The sequence below is a fragment of the Musca autumnalis genome, unplaced genomic scaffold (assembly GCF_047663935.1).
Source record: "Musca autumnalis isolate F117 unplaced genomic scaffold, ASM4766393v1 scaffold_3, whole genome shotgun sequence".
Lineage (NCBI taxonomy): Eukaryota > Metazoa > Arthropoda > Insecta > Diptera > Muscidae > Musca > Musca autumnalis.
The window spans coordinates 26,477,204-26,494,201 of NW_027411866.1; the positions used below are offsets into that span (position 1 = coordinate 26,477,204).

The following is a 16,998-nucleotide window of genomic DNA, read 5'->3' on the forward strand; positions in this document are numbered from 1 at the left end:
GAAGCATACTTTCTTTCAGAAAGGATCTATAGAAGCACCCTTTCATTCAGAAAGGATCTATAGAAGCGCCCTTTCTTTCATAAAGTATCTATAGAAGCACACTTTTTTCAGAGAGGATATATAGAAGCGGCCTTTCTTTCAGAAAGGTTCTACTTTTTCTGTATAATATTTATATAGTCTGTCATCAGATCGAAATCGGTTAATTTTTACTTTGTCCAAGCAAATCTCTCGTTTGTAGTTCTCACAGTAACCTTTTTCTATTGCTGACTGTATCCAATTTATTTATGTGCGAACAATACGCAAGCTATTGTTGGACAGGGCTTGGGTTCTTGTTATTTTATCTTTATTTTTTGACATTCTTGCCTTTATAAAAGTAATCAGGAATTCTGCCCCAGTTCCCATTCCATTAAAACATATTCTTCTATCCTACTGCGGTACTTACTACAAACAATTATTGACAAATATTAAAGAAGTGGTTGAAATTCTTCTCAGGAATGTGATTGGCGCCCAAGCTTAGTCTAGCATCCAACAAAGCTGTGACATCCACAATTCCAATATGGTATAAGGCAAGTAATCTAATGTTCGTACGCTAGAAAACTACATTCGAAAAAATACCTCTAAGAAAACTAGAAAAAAAACTAGGACTGGGAGGAGGAAGCTATGTGGATGGTTGTGTGGATTACAGCAGGAGTTAATTTTAGGGTTTTAACAAAAGCAAAGAAATACAATGTGGAATATACTACGAACAGTTAAGGGGAAGTTACTGGCAAGAGGGTTGGGGTGAACAAACAACACAAAACTCAAAAGCATTCTAGTCAAACACTCAAAACAGGGATTAAAAGGGAAACTTTGTGGAGTTAAAGGGAATAGCATAAAATACTGATTAGATTTAAAAAATTACTAATGTTAAAAGTTAAACAAATAACAGAACAACTAAGGAAAACAAAATTCAAAAAGAAAACATAAACAGAATTGCAATTTGTGGACAAAAAATAATCTCATTAAAAAAGTTCTCTAGGAGAATCGAATTCACAAAACTTTATTTCCAACTTACCTATCTTTCATGTCATTATGGGCCGAACTGCGTCCCGAATGTACCGATTCACGGCCATCATTGCCTTGTGCTGTTAATGAAGCTTCACCACTGGCCGTCATACCAGGCATGGTTGGCATAACACCAGCTACACCCGGAGCACCAGTGGCTCCGGCCGCAGCATGTTGTCCATAGTATTTCTTATACCACTCAGCATAAGCTTGGGGATTGGTACGTGCCATTTGTTGATAGTAATATGCCGTGTAAGGATCATAATAACCTCCTGCCGAGGGATAACCACCATACATGGCAGCTGCAGCATGTCGTGGATCGTGTAACATACGCCTCGAACCGGGTCCCTCCTTCTCCAAATCACTTTCTCGTGCATTACGTGAGCTATGTTTACGATATTCTTCATATTCTCGAGGGTCATAACGTGGATCATCGCGATAACGGGGATCACGATGTTTATCACTGCGGCGTCGTCTTTCCAATGTGGTGCTGTCGTAATCATCACGTCGACGTTCACGGCGATCTGATTCGTAGTTATCACCTGACCGCTTTGAAGAACGATAACCTCCTCGACTACGTTGATACTCATCTTGATCACTGCGATCACCCCCACCACCATGGCGTCTATCACGTCTCTCCGCATCTGGATGCCTCATGCTGCGCCTTGAGGTTTCTTTGCGTGAATCAAAACGTGTCGATTCCTCAGTTTCATAGCGAGAATCATTTTCATAGCCACCACCCCTTTGACGTTGGCGCCTTAAATCCGGTTTGGCACGATCACCACCCCGAGTACGTTCTTCATCATAGTAGTACTTGTCACGTTTATCTCTGGGTTGGCGACGACTACGTTTGTCATCATCATCCCCACGCTCACTACGCACACTACCCTCACGATAATTGCGGCGACGTTCATTGCGCTCACGACGTTCACGTTCCTCACGATCACTGGAGTACTCACCATCTTCAGAGTTGAGATATTCTTCACTGTCATAACGTTGCATGGAACGTTTGTCTCGACGTCGCGATGATCCTTGCCTTTCAATTTCATATTTTGAACGTGACTTGGAGGAGCCGGCAGTGCTGTGATTAATGGCTCGGTCATTTAGAAGACGATCATCACTGTCATCCTCATCGTTGGGAGATGAGATATTGTGGTTGTCTTTAGCTTTTGAGGAAGATCCATGGGTCGCCTCTGAGGGTTCCAAGGGTTGGTTTGTTGTGATAGTTGGCATATTCAGTTCAACATTATCATCAGCTCCCTCTACGGGTGGTTCATTTCGGGCCTCAGGTGATAAATTTTGATGGACTTGGTGATGTTGCTGGTGCTGCAACTGTTGCTGCTGCTGCTGTTGTTGTTGTTGATCTTCCAAGTTCTCCCCATCCATTTCAATTTCTCTTTGCTCTTGCAATTCTACACCAGTGACCACACGTTGGTGTTGTTGCTGTTGTGGTTGTTGGGAGTGATTGGCATTCGATTCACCAGGCACCATATAAAGATTACGATCTGTACTAGAAGTTGTTGGTGGAGCTTGATTAGAGCTAACCACAGGAACGGCATTTTCTGAGGCAGTATCCTCACCATCGGCATGACGTTCTTCCAAATGCATAACATCACTTACAGTGGATGTATTGCCACCGGTGGTTGTTGTAGCTTCTGTACCCATGACCATCCGTTGAGAAGCTTCCAATTCTGGTTCACCCAAAACTAAACGAGACAAACCTGGTGGTGGCAGTAAACCACTATCAGCTTCTGGTTGTTGGTCTTCAGAATTTTCGGATAAATGACTGGTTTGTAGGTATTGGTTACGTTCATCATTGGGTGGTGGTTGCTGCAGTGGAGTGGAGGCTGGACCAGCATGGGGTAAACTAATTGAAGATTGTTGTTGGGGAGTGGCAACTATGGAAACTGGTGGTGTTAGAATTTCTTGATTTTCTTGTAAGGGTAATTCATTGTTTTCGGGTTCCATGAGGGTAATGGGACCAGCAGCAGCAGCTGGATTGGCAAAATCAGCTGGCGGTGGTGGAGCTGGCATATTAAAAGCAGCCGGCGTTACGGTTGGCGGAACAGGTGCCGCTACTGGTGCTGTTGTGGGCATTAGGCCAGTAGCACGATGATGTTGGGCCAAACCGGTACGTTTAAATGGATTGCCAGCCATACCCGAGGCTGCTGGGGGAGGTAAACCTGCTGATGGTGGAAGATTTGATGGTACTGGTGTTGTGGTTGGTGGTACATTGGGAGTTTGCACATTTGCTGGCCTATTCCCTCCAGCTGGTTCTTCCACCTGGTTTTGAAATGCTTGTGGTGGTGGCATCAAAGCCGTTTCAGGTGTATTTTCTGTTACCGGAGTATTGCCCATTGGTGGTGAGGCATATTGCCTTGATGGTAAGGTAACCGGTTTGGCTTGGGATACAAATACTGTGTTTGGAATGTTATTGGTGGGTCCGCTAGATGTGGATGGGGGTGGTGGTGGTGGTGCAGCGGCATTATTGTAATTGTGATTTTCTGTTAGTGCATTTACAGCTGTGGATGTGGCCATTTGTACAACTGGAGCTTGATTTTCGGTTTTTTGAATAACCGAAATACCGGGCTTCTCCAAGGATGTTGGCTGCTGTTGTTGTGTTGTAATTGTTGCTGATGTTAGTTGTTGTTGATTTTCGTTCGTTTGCCAATTCCAATTATCGTTTGATGAGTGATCGTTCGTAATGAGAGGTGCTGGTTGTTGCTGTTGCTGCGATTCCATATCACCTGAATTCCAATTCCAATTATCGTTATGTTGCTGTTGTTCGACTAGCTTACTCTCATTTGTTGTTGTTGTGGTATTTGCAACATGTTGTTCATTTTCGTTTGTTCCAGCATTCCAATTCCAGGAATCATTATTTTGTGGCTGATTAAAACTATCAGCAATAATGTTGGAATTGATAGCTTGATTGTGATGATGTTGAAGATCATTAGCAAGGGAAGCTGGTGGTGCTGGAGGTGGTTGTTGTTGTGCTACAGATGTTGCCTGGTGCTGCTGTTGATGTTGTTGTTTCTGCTGACTTTGCTCATTGGCGTTGATAGAGCTATTTGCATCTATGGTGGAATTATCATTCCAATCCCAATCACCCCAACCATCACCACCTGTTGATTGATTGTTGTTGTTGGTATTGTCAAAGAAATTAACAGCATTTGCTTGTGGCTGTTGGTGCTGTTGCTGATGTGGTGGTGCCGCTGCTGCAACTGACGTTGGTGCCTGTTGAAAATATGTGGCTGCAACAGGTGTTGCTTGCTGCTGCTGTTGATAAGCATTATTGCTTACCTGCTGTGGAGTTGCTGGTGTATGATTAAATAAATTATCATAAGTTGCAGCAGCTGTTGCTGGATTTTGTTGTTGTTGTGTCCATTGTTGCTGAACGGCCGATGTTTGCTGCTGCTGTTGTTGTTGTTGTTGTTGATATAGCACATTTGAATTTTGATAATTTTGTTGCCAATTCTTTGTGTTGCCGGCATTTCCTCCCATACCACCAGCAGCTGCCACATTGGCAGCAGGTGGCATTGGTGGTTGTGTTTGTTGTTGGGGCATCATTTTCGTTGCAGGCAAATAATTTTGTGTTGATGCCGTATGATGGTTTTGCCAAGTATTCTAAGGGGTAGAAAAATAAGGTATTTATTAGCAATGTAAACAAACGAGGAGAGATGAAACATAGTTAATTTGCTTGCTGCTTATCTTTTGAGATAAAAGGAATCATAAAACCGAGGTTATTGACAAAAAATCATTTATTTTATTTACTTTAGCATGAAAAACAAAATCTTATTGGGAAACACAATGATTTGTCAACAACAGCTGGGCATTCTCACTGACTTTCTCAATTTTGAGTGCAACAGAACGAATGGGAGAGCAAAAAAAAAATAAAACTCACAATCATTGGCTTCAGAGAAAATATGTCAAATGTTATGAGTTTGCAAAGAGCGAAAGAAGAAAATAAGGAATATCATAATAAAAAAATATTATTAGAAAACGCAATAACATGTAAACGACTGTTGGGAATACTCACTGTGGTACAGTGTAATGCCACCACAAGATAAAGTGTTCTCTATGAGGTACAAAGTGCCAAAAGAATTCATATCGAAAATAACAAAATAAGAAACTTTGCCTTCCCCCAAAGGGGAAAATATCAAAAGTCAATGGCTGGGGATATTTGGGATATTTCAAAGAGAGTGAATTGAAGGCAGAGAAATATCTATCAGGATTTCTCCTATTTTTCAACAGCTGTTCATGAAATTACGTTGCAGATAAATGCAAATAAATAACTGTTTTTCTTGAAAAAGGCAAATATCATCAAAATTCTTAAAATTTACAATTAATTCAACCTATTGTTTACAGATTAAACTTTTTTAAAGATGCCTTGGCGTACTTCTATAAAAACCATCAAACAAAAAGATAAGACTTCTCTCATTGAATTGCAAACGATAAGGGCCATGTAGACTTTTTATGATTGCTTCGATCGAGACATATCGCAAAGTTGATTAGATACAAAAAGACACCCAGCAGTAAAATCTGTGAGAACATTCTGCCTTAGATTGCTATCGTCCTAGTTTTAAGAATTTTAGTGGACCCTATCTGGGGAAGTATAACATTTTCCCCACAAAACATTAACGGTATTCCCTCGGTTGCTAATATAAATTCAATTTATGGAAGCAGTAAATCTTGATGACAGAAATTTCTACCATCATGGTGCAGGGAAGCATCATAGAGTAATGTTTACCAAGTCCACCAGAGAAGGTCATATGTATGACACTCTGTCTAGATTAAATATTTTTCTACGGTAAGTCTATTGTAAAATTTTAGCAATATTTCAACATCTTCCGAGTATTACATCGTTGAAAAACTTATTTATGACATGGAAATATAACGATGGTATATATATTCACAGGTCTTGGGTAAGTTTTAGTTTCTAGGTTTCGCAAGATACCATCTAAGGATCCCAAATGCATAGGTAGTATTAAGCGGAGTAACAACAGCAAGCCACAATCAACCCTAAAGTGTAGACGAATGAACACCAGATAGGCAGATTAACTAGTCTCCCAAGACTTTAATGGGAGATTAACAGTTTTCAGCCTTACAAATCACCGGGACCGGATGCTATAATACCGTCAATGCTTTACCTTTGCTCTGGCTTTTGGTGATAAATGAAATTCTTGGGGGTTATCATGAATGAAATTTCCGCCGTTGCAATTTAAGGGAGAAAGTGTAAAAATTCACGGGGAATTGCCGTCCATGATAACTAACCCCCTTGTGTTTTTTGACCTGGTGAAAACCATGGTGGTGGCCTATGCTAATGATTTAGTAGTGCTATCAGAAATATATCCCATTATACATTTTAAATTTGCTAAGCACCTATCATGGTTTGGCCAAACCACAAAACTACTCAATTTACTTCTCTCTATATATTTCCAGCACAAAACATCGACCAACAACGTAGCAATATTCCGAAAACATTTTCTTCTACTCCATCTTCAATTCAAAAACAATGACCATAAAACTCTCTCATCATTATTTTCAAACCTATCCCAGATGAAAACAATGGCCCAAAGGTCTTCGGATTGACATCGATATTATATTAAATGGTAGCGCATCCCTAAACCTAACCTAACGTCTTCTCATAAAAGTCCAGAAGGTCCACTCAAATAGAAGACCAAAAGGTCATCTAATTGAAAATTTGGAAATTTTACCATATGAGATCAAAAGATATTCACTTAGGATCCCAAAAGACCTTCTCCTTTTCATAGCAGAAAAGAAAAAAAGACTTCCTTTAAAATACCAGAAAAATTAAAACTTCTTCAAAATCGTCTAGATTCTTCTCCAACAAAAATATGCCCTAAAGAAGCTCTTTAGAAGAACAGAAGGCATTCTTTTTGAAACCAAGAAAGGATTTTATTATAGAAGACAAGTTCTTCTCTTGTAGATGACAATAAGGTCTACTATTGTAAAAGTCAAGAAGGTCTTATCATAGAAGACAAAAACGTGTTATCATTATAAAGATCTTTTCATAGAAGTCCAATAGGTCTTACCATATAGAAGATCAACTGTTCTTCCTATATAAAAGAAGACTGAATGGGATTTTTTCTAAAAGACCACAAAGTAACTTCATTGAAAACCAGAAAGTTTTTTTTTTATTGAAAAGCGCCATGGTCACAGCAAACGGCAGCGAAAACAGAGCTATTACTATTTACTAGAACACGTGTCAGTGATGGATGAAGTGCAACTACATTTGTCCCCTTCGAAGCTAAGTACCTACGTATAATGCTGGGCAGTCAACTGCGATCAAAAAGGGACGCTGAATAGCAGACAAAGAACTCAATTGGGAAAGCTGGGAACTGAATCCATCAATTGTACACTGTATGTATAACACTGTGGTAGGGCCCTTCTATCCTTTCTGGTGACACTCAATAAGCTACAAATCGATATTCAGCAAACAGGACAAGGTGTAACGAACAACCTCGACTCTAATAACCGGAGCTTTTAGAAGTTCTACACAAGCTGCTCCGAATGCAATGCTGAACTTTCCCTTTTCACTCTTTTCTTTATGTTGAAACCGATAGAGAGACAAAACTGGCGTCTACTGTGAAAGGCTTGGTCTTGAACACACATTCATGTTGGATAACGACTGTAGCGTGCTTCTATAGACCTTTTCTGGAAGAACGGGTTTTTGTATAGACCTTTTCTTAAAGCAAGGGTGCATCTATAGACCCTTTCTGAAAGAAGGGTGCTTCTATAGACCCTTTCTGAAAGAAGGGTGCATCTATAGACCATTTCTGAAAGAAAGGGTGCTTCTATAGACTCTTTCTGAAAGAAAGGGTGCTTCTTTAGACTCTTTCTGAATGAAAGGGTGCTTCTATAGACTCTTTCTGAAAGAAATGGTGCTTCTATAGACTCTTTCTGAAAGAAAGGGTTCTTCTTTAGACCCTTTCTAAAAGAAAGGGTGCCTCTATAGTCCCTTTCTGAAAGAAAGGGTGCTTCTATAGACCCTTTCTGAAAGAAGGGTGCTTCTATAGACCCTTTCTGAAAGAAGGGTGCTTCTATAGACCCTTTCTGAAAGAAGGGTGCTTCTATAGACCATTTCTGAAAGAAAGGGTGCTTCTATAGACCCTTTCTAAAAGAAAGGGTGCTTCTATAGACCCTTTCTGAAAGAAAGGGTGCTTCTATAGACTCTTTCTGATAGAAAGGGTGCTTCTATAGACCCTTTCTGAAAGAAAGGGTGCTTCTATAGACCATTTCTGAAAGAAAGGGTGCTTCTATATAGCCTTCCTGAAAGAAAGGGTGCTTCTATAGACCCTTTCTGAAAGAAAGGGTGCTTCTATAGACCCTTTCTGAAAGAAAGGGTGCTTCTATAGACCCTTTCTGAAAGAAAGTGTGCTTCTATAGACTCTTTCTGATAGAAAGGGTGCTTCTATAGACCCTTTCTGAAAGAAAGGGTGCTTCTATATTCTATATGAAAGAAAGGGTGCTTCTATATAGCCTTTCTGAAAGAAAGGGTGCTTCTATATAGCCTTTCTGAAAGAAAGGGTGCTTCTATAGACCCTTTCTGAAAGAAAGGGTGCTTCTATAGACCCTTTCTGAAAGAAAGGGTGCTTCTATAGACCCTATCTGAAAGAAAGGGTGCTTCTATAGACCCTTTCTGAAAGAAAGGGTGCTTCTATAGACCCTTTCTGAAAGAAAGGGTGCTTCTATATTCTATATGAAAGAAAGGGTGCTTCTATAGACCCTTTCTGAAAGAAAGGGTGCTTCTATAGACTCTTTCTGAAAGAAAGGGTGCTTCTATAGTCCCTTTCTAAAAGAAAGCGTGCTTCTATAGTCCATTTCTGAAAGGAAGGGTGCTTCTATAGTGCCTTTCTGAAAGAAAGGGTGCTTCTATAGTGCCTTTCTGAAAGAAAGGGTGCTTCTATAGTCCCTTTCTGAAAGAAAGGGTGCTTCTATAGTCCCTTTCTGAAAGAAAGGGTGCTTCTATAGTCCCTTTCTGAAAGAAAGGGTGCTTCTATAGTCCCTTTCTGAAAGAAAGGGTGCTTCTATAGTCCCTTTCTGAAAGAAAGGGTGCTTCTATAGTCCCTTTCTGAAAGAAAGGGTGCTTCTATAGTCCCTTTCTGAAAGAAAGGGTGCTTCTATAGTCCCTTTCTGAAAGAAAGGGTGCTTCTATAGTCCCTTTCTGAAAGAAAGGGTGCTTCTATAGTCCCTTTCTGAAAGAAAGGGTGCTTCTATAGTCCCTTTCTGAAAGAAAGGGTGCTTCTATAGTCCCTTTCTCAAAGAAAGGGTGCTTCTATAGTCCCTTTCTCAAAGAAAGGGTGCTTCTATAGTCCCTTTCTCAAAGAAAGGGTGCTTCTATAGTCCCTTTCTCAAAGAAAGGGTGCTTCTATAGTCCCTTTCTCAAAGAAAGGGTGCTTCTATAGTCCCTTTCTCAAAGAAAGGGTGCTTCTATAGTCCCTTTCTCAAAGAAAGGGTGCTTCTATAGTCCCTTTCTCAAAGAAAGGGTGCTTCTATAGTCCCTTTCTGAAAGAAAGGGTGCTTCTATAGACCCTTTCTGAAAGAAAGGGTGCTTCTGTAGACCCTTTCTGAAAGAAAGGTTGCTTCTATAGACCCTTTCTGAAAGAAAGGGTGCTTCTGTAGACCCTTTCTCAAAAACAAGGGTGCCTCTATAGACGCTTTCTCAAAAAAAAAAGGGTGCTTCTATCGACCCTTTCTCAAAAAAGGGTGCTTCTGTAGACCTTTTCATGAAGAACGGGTGTTTATATAGACCTCTTCTTAAAGCAAGGGTGCCTCTATAGACTCTTTCTGAAAGAAAGGGTGCTTCTATAGACTCTTTCTGAAAGAAAGGGTGCTTCTTTAGACTCTTTCTGAAAGAAAGGGTGCTTCTATAGACCCTTTCTGAAAGAAAAGGTGCTTCTATAGACCCATTCTGAAAGAAAGGGTGCTTCTATAGACCCTTTCTGAAAGAAAGGTTGCTTCTATAGACTCTTTTTGAAAGAGAGGGTGCTTCTATAGGCTCTTTCTTAAAGAAAGTGTGCTTCTATAGACCCTTTCTGAAAGAAAGGGTGCTTCTATAGACTCTTTCTGAAAGAAAGGGTGCTTCTATAGACTCTTTCTGAAAGAAAGCGTGCTTCTATAGACTCTTTCTGAAAGAAATGGTGCTTCTATAGATCCTTTCTGAAAGAAAGGTTGCTTCTATAGACTCTTTCTGAAAGAAAGGGTGCTTCTATAGACTCTTTCTGAAATAAAGGGAGTTTCTATAGACCCTTTCTAAAATAAAGGGAGTTTCTATAGACCCTTTCTAAAATAAAGGGAGTTTCTATAGACCCTTTCTAAAATAAAGGGAGTTTCTATAGACCCTTTCTAAAATAAAGGGAGTTTCTATAGACCCTTTCTAAAATAAAGGGAGTTTCTATAGACCCTTTCTAAAATAAAGGGAGTTTCTATAGACCCTTTCTAAAATAAAGGGAGTTTCTATAGACCCTTTCTGAGAGAAAGAGTGCCCCATTCATACCCTTTCAGAAAGAAAGGGTGATTTTATATGCACTTTTTAAAACGGAGGTTGCTTTTATAGACAGTTTCTAAAACAAAGGTAGCTTTTATAAACCCTTTCTGAAAGAAAAGTTGCTTTTTTATATCGGACAACTCAAAACTCCTAGCATTTATTGGAACAAGTCGGTTTTACACACGAGCTGTTATTTTTGTGCTTTCAAGGCGCATATCTCAGGAAGTATGGACTTCCACATTTTTGTGTTCATGACAATAACCCGTACGTGAGGTAAAAAGTTCAAAGAAATCGCAGGGCCGCAATCGCGCAATTTACTTATAAATAGTAATATATCCTCAATAGCGGAGATTAAAGACTTTCTCCTATTTACAGCTCCAAAAGTCGGCTACGCGAACTAAATTTTTCTTATAAATTATATGTTTGTCCGAATAGCCGGTCTTTTGACCAGGGTTTAATTCTTGTCTGGCTAAGAGTTTTTTTTGGATTTTTGAAGGACTATATCTCGGGATGTATGAACTTCCCATAGATGATGAAATATATATATTGTTGTATTCATGACCATGAGACCTATCTGTGGTAAAAAGTTCAAAAGAATCGGGAGGTAGCATGTAAATCCGTCTTATGGCCTTCTATTAATGAAAGACTTAAGCAAAAAGCCTTTTATTTATATTTCTAAAAAAAACTCACTAAGAGATCTATCAACTGGGGTAGTCTTCCATCTACGAAAGACCTCAGTAAAAGACTTTTGTAGATAGAATGCCTCTTATGGAGGCCTTCATTCGATAGAAGACGTCTTATGGTGTTCTTCTAAAGTTGCAAGGGATTCAGAGGACATACGATAAATCAAATTGTCTGTGTTTGAATCCGCCGTTATATACTCAACTATTTACAGGTTGAATCCTACACGATACTTCTTTTCCGTTGCTATTCTTTCACTTATTTATCCTTCATGATTCTTATATATGTATTTGTATATTAGATGAATCCGCCATTATATACACAACTATTTTCAACTACGAAAGACTTCTGTAGATCGAACACCTATTATGGAGGCCTTCATTCGATAGAAGACGTCTTATTGTGTTCTTCTAAGGTTACAAGGGATAATCAGATGGCACACGACGTTTTTCTTCATTAAACAAGTTTAGTTTAAGTATTAGAATTTTATAAATCAAATTGTCTGTGTTTGAATCCGCCATTATAGAATCCTTGCAATTCTTTGAATTCTTAAATTATGTTGAGTCGTACCCGATAATCCTTTTCTGTTGCTACTCTTTACTTATTTATCCTACATGATTTTTATAAAGTCGGGCAATTTTTTAACGAATTATTTTACAGACCAAAACTATGAGTTTTTCACACAAAAACGTCTCTTTATAACGAAGTTTCTCTGTGTAACTTTTTAAATGTTCGTTCCCAACAACTGTGTTATGTAGAAGAAAAAATTGTAATCTCCTTTTTATCTCAAAACATAAGTAGTAAATGTTGAATAATTAAATGGTAAATGGTATCCTGAAAGAAACAAATCTTATAAATTAGTAACAAATTTTAAATACCAATAAAAATATTAAAAAAATTTGGAAAAAATTACAAAAATTTTGAAAATGTTATAAATAATTTTATAAAAAAAAATATTTAGTGCCAAACATACAATCCCAAAATCGTGCAAAAATACATGAAAATGAAATGAAAATATTTATAAATGCAACCAAAAAAAAAAAAATACTATGGCGTAACCCAATTACATATTTTATAATATAAACCAGTTTTCAAACCAAACAAAAGAATGATTATGACCCCACCAATTACCTGTTGATTTTGGTAAGCCCCTTGATTTAGCGGCATGGGATTATTATTGTTGTTGTTATGGTGGCCCAATGCCTGTGATGTTGCATGAACATGTTGCTGCTGTTGGGGTGTCGCTGAAGCATATGGAGGTGGTCCAGTGGCATTATTTAAACGCATTCTTGTCCCCATGTTGGGTAATAAATTTGGTGGTTTTTGTGGATATTGTGACGTCATCAATAATGAAGAGTTATGGGCCGTTGAGGACAAGGATTGATTTCTTAACTGTGATTGTAGTTGTTGTGATGATGTTGTTGCTATTGGTTGTTGTGCCAGCGAGCCAGGTCTTAATGATGGTGGCACCACCTGCTTCGACTGCATAACAGACGAAGAAGGGTTGTTTGCATTCACAAGGGAGGACGAGGAGGAGTTGGCATTAATATTAAATGATTGTTGAATTGAAGTGGATGATGATTTTTGATGATTTGGAGGATGATTAGTTTGATGAGGATGTTGTTGTTGATGATGAACCCAAGACATTTTCTTAATGGTAATTTCTCAAAATCAAAGAGCTCTTCTAGTACTAAAAAAGCACCTAAGATTTTAAGAAAATGTGTTAATAAATATATACAAAAACATGAACCGACAATACTAACTACAAAATGGACAACAATGTGATTATGTAAAGCATAAAATATGAACAATTTATTGATTTTTTTCTTATTTTAGGTGCAGAGAAAAACCAAACCGGATCCCCCAAATTAGCTCAAAAGTTGAATGCACCCCTGAAAAATGAAAATTTGTCCGTCGTTGTAAATGTAGTAGATATTGCTGTTGTTTCAACAAAGTCACAAAATTAAAAGAAATAAATAAAGCTCCCTTATTAAATGTTGTCTTTCCCAAGGTAAATACAAATGTTTTTCGTTTTTCCTTTTTAATATGCCCCAAATAATTTTACTTTCATTCTTTTAAAACAAAAATTTATCCAACCATTGAAACCAGTCCAGTCTGTCTCTCATGTCAACACAGCACACAAACCAACCAGCTGTTAAAAAATAATAAAAAAAAACATAATAAGACAAGTACTCGCCACTCTCTCACTAACAATTGTCTTCTTGTTTTTATTTCATTTCTTGTTGTTAATTGTTGTTGTTATTATTGCAAAACCTAAAGTTTACGTGGATCTTTTGGCTCTTGTACGTCCATTTGCGCTCTCTCACCCACTCTCCCCAAAAAAATCAAGTGTCGTTACTCTGCGTTTTTTTCTGGTTCGTTCACACACATAAACACAAACACATACACAAATATATGTTATACGTTGGCACCTCTTGAAGAAGAAAAAAATCCTCAGCAGCCTTTTACCTTCTTTACTTTTTTCAATCGATTTTTTCGCTTAAAAACACTTTAATTTGTTGTTTCTTTTTAGCAATTTCGATAATATTCACATTATTTTATTGTTTTTAATTGGTTTTTGTTGAAATTATTAACAATTTCCTCGTTAATTTTCAGGTGAAATCTTGTAAACTTTTTTCCCTTTTGCAACCGAGAAACTAAGCAGGGATACATAAGTCGATTTTGGTGGAGGTAAAAAGTAATCGGTTACTTAGTACATATCTAATAAGAGGTAACTAGATTGTGTGACAAACGAATTTTACAATACATCATGGTACAAATACACAGGTAGCCGCATCGGCAATTGTTGGCAACATAAGATGTCAAAATTTGACATCAATTCAATGCAATTGACACATTATGTTACCATCAGCTGGCATGATAATGCTACCTGTATTATTGTACCATGCAATACATAAACCATGGTACAATTAAAAAGGTAGATGCCTCAGCCCAGCTGATCGAATCTAAAACGTCAAAAAACTAGGAATTCGCCATGAAAAATAAAAACAAAAAACCATATGATTCGGTAAGTAAGAGATAGCATGTCTACAATTTATAGACAAACATAAGGGATAAAAAGAGACAACAAGAGACCATTCGGCGAAAATTTTGACAGTTTACATTACAAAAAAAGTTGCTTTGTTGTAGCAATTCGCCGATGCATCTACCTTTCTAATTCTACCATGACATAAACCAATTGGAATGTGTCCGTATCATGATGAAATTATAAGGTGGCGTAAAACGGCCAGCTGATTGGTTTCAATCTGTCAAATATTTTGCTATTGTGAATAAATTGTATGAAAACGTAAACAAACATTTTGACATATTGAAGAATTTTCGGCCAAAATAGAGTTGTTGTGCTACTTACGTGACCTGTTAAATAGATATTGGTCCGTATTGGAACGCACTAATTTTTTTTAATTATTCTTTTTTCAAAAATTACCTTCAAACGTTTATTGTGTTTTTACAATTTAAGGTAAGTTCATATTAGGCAAATATATGCTCCAGCGACAGACAGTGTGCGCCCACTGAGTGCAAGTGAGCATAAATTTCAATGCATTATTTACTAGGCGTTTACACAAGGCAGTCTGTCTGCAAATACAACTCTGATTTGCTAGCATATACATACATTTATCGGCTGTCTCCCAGCTGTCCATCGTTTTTTCACAGACAGTCGGGTTAACAAATTGTTTACATTTTTTGTAAAAATAAGTGAAATAATAATTGAAATGTGTTGAAAACAAATGAACATGAACAAAAATAAAATATGTAAACTGAAAACGAAAAGAAATTGACAATTTTCATTCATAATTTTACAACTGTTTTTGCAGTTGTAGTCGTAGGCGTCCACGTCACCCAGGCAAGTTTTTTGGGGTTTTGACAATCAATACATGTACTCAACTGTCCTGTCATGTGTAAACGCAGGGTTAAGAGCACTTGCTCTCAGTAAGCGCCTGTCACTGGAGAAAATATGTATTTGCCTAATGTGACCTTACCTTTAGTATGGTTCGGTTCTCTCGGTCGAACGAGAAAAAAGTTTACAAGATTTAACCTACAAATGAAAAACTTAAAGGCCTGGGTACATAAGGTGCCTCGCCTACTTGCCTTGCATTCCTGCTTCATTTTTGACATTAAAAAATAAAAGAATGAAGAAGGCCGAGCCAATTTCGAAACTGGTTGCCCTTTTTCTTTATTCTTGTATCAGAAGTAAAGGCCTGGGTACATAAGCTGCCTCGGCTGCTTGCCTTGCTTTCCTGCTTCATATCTGACATAATAAAAATAAAAGAATAAAGGAGGCCGAGAAAATTTCGAACTGGGTTGCCCTATTTCTTTTTTATTCTTTTATCAGAAGCAAGTAAGTTAAGCAGGGGATGCAGCTTATGTACTCATGGCTTAAGCAAGGCAAGCAGGCGAGGCAGCTTATGTATGTACTCAAGGTGAGAACACAATGAGAAATTCATGCTTATCCAATGCTTGGTTTACATTTACGAAATCCACTCGATTTCAACTGTCAAATCCATATGTTAAACGTCAAATGAAATCCAGATGAGATTTCATTTGACGTTTGAGCTATGGAATTGACAGTTGAAATCGAGTGGAATTCGTAAATGTAAACTTAGCACAAGCCTAAATTTGTGTAAAGGAATAAATAAACCCAAAATCGCATTTGAATTAGGTAGTACCTGGTCTTTATTCATTTATATGCTGTTTATATTAGAGCTTTTTGCAGGGTTAACCTTCTTTGAGAGGATTTGTTTGAAATATAAGCAATGGAATTGACATTTAAAACCCAGTCGGTTTGTTAAATCCGGTTATATATAAACGGGGTATTACTTGAAATTGAGCGTGAATCAAGCAACAAAAGTCATTGTGTTTCTACCTTCAGGACTTAAGGTGCAAACACAATGAAATATGCCGCTTACTTCACGCTCAATTTCATGCAAAAGAATAAAATGCATTTCTTTTTTATACCCTCAGCCTTTAGGCTAAGGAGGGTATATACACTTTGATACGATGAAAATGTGCCTCATCGAAATAATGGTTTTAGACCCCAAGTATGTTTGGACGAAATGTGTTTCAGACAATTTGGAGTCGATCTAGCTATGTCCGTCCGTCTGTCTGTCTTGCTGGCTGGAGCGCACGATAACTCTCGAACCGATGAACCGATTCGGTTAAAATTTTGGCTTTCGTAATATTTTGCCCAAACTAAGTTTAAGTTCGAAGATGGGCTATATCGGTCCACTCCTTCCGGTACCTCCCCCACAAAAGTTCGAAAAAGTTCGGAAAATTTGTGCGCACGATAACTCTTTAAGGGGGTAACCGATTTGGTTCATACTTTGCTCATCGTCAAATATGTACCAGACTTAGATGAGGTTCCAGTATGGGCTCAATAGGTCTACACCACTTCGGGTACCTCCCACACAAAATTTCGGATAAGTTCAGTTTAGGACCTGCTCTCGAATCGCTTTGGTTTTTATTTTAGCAACTTGTATTCACTGCCCCCCATACGACGGTACAAGTTTCAGCAGGGGCAAGTCCAAACTTCCTAAGAAAATAGCTTGAAAGTTTCACAAAATCCCTATGACACCGTGTTGGGTGGTTGGAGCGCAAGATAACTCTCCAGCGGATCTGCTGATTGGGTCCAAGTTTTGGCCTTAGTAATATTTTGTCCAAACATAGTTTAAGTTCGAAGATAAGCCATATCGGTCCACTCCTTCAGGTACCTCCCCCACAAAATATCAAAAATATTCGGAAAAATTATT

The 16,998-nt window shown here is 38.2% G+C and overlaps 1 protein-coding gene and 1 long non-coding RNA gene across 19 annotated transcripts in view; one reads left to right on the forward strand and one right to left on the reverse strand.

Moving 5' to 3' along the window:
* The window catches only part of Sec16 (endoplasmic reticulum export factor secretory 16), a 71,007-nt gene extending 57,075 nt beyond the window's left edge, over window positions 1–13,932 (reverse strand). For 3 of the 18 annotated variants that reach the window (XM_073972591.1, XM_073972585.1, XM_073972576.1), the window contains exons 1-3: window positions 13,703–13,932; window positions 12,365–12,715; window positions 1,055–4,668 (exon numbers count right to left, since the gene is read on the reverse strand). In XM_073972591.1, the coding sequence (XP_073828692.1) occupies window positions 1,055–4,668; window positions 12,365–12,577 (3,827 nt within the window). In that variant the 5' untranslated portion in view covers window positions 12,578–12,715; window positions 13,703–13,932. Of the gene's footprint in view, window positions 1–1,054; window positions 4,669–5,080; window positions 5,105–12,364; window positions 13,210–13,430; window positions 13,527–13,640 lie in introns of those variants that run through there. The other 15 variants (XM_073972593.1, XM_073972589.1, XM_073972582.1 and 12 more) reach the window with 9 other exon arrangements.
* Window positions 5,136–13,184, forward strand: LOC141396898 (uncharacterized). The gene is made up of 3 exons (XR_012411260.1): window positions 5,136–5,354; window positions 5,410–5,851; window positions 13,070–13,184. It is a non-coding gene; the product is annotated as an uncharacterized lncRNA (long non-coding RNA).
* Window positions 13,933–16,998: the final 3,066 nt, after the last annotated feature.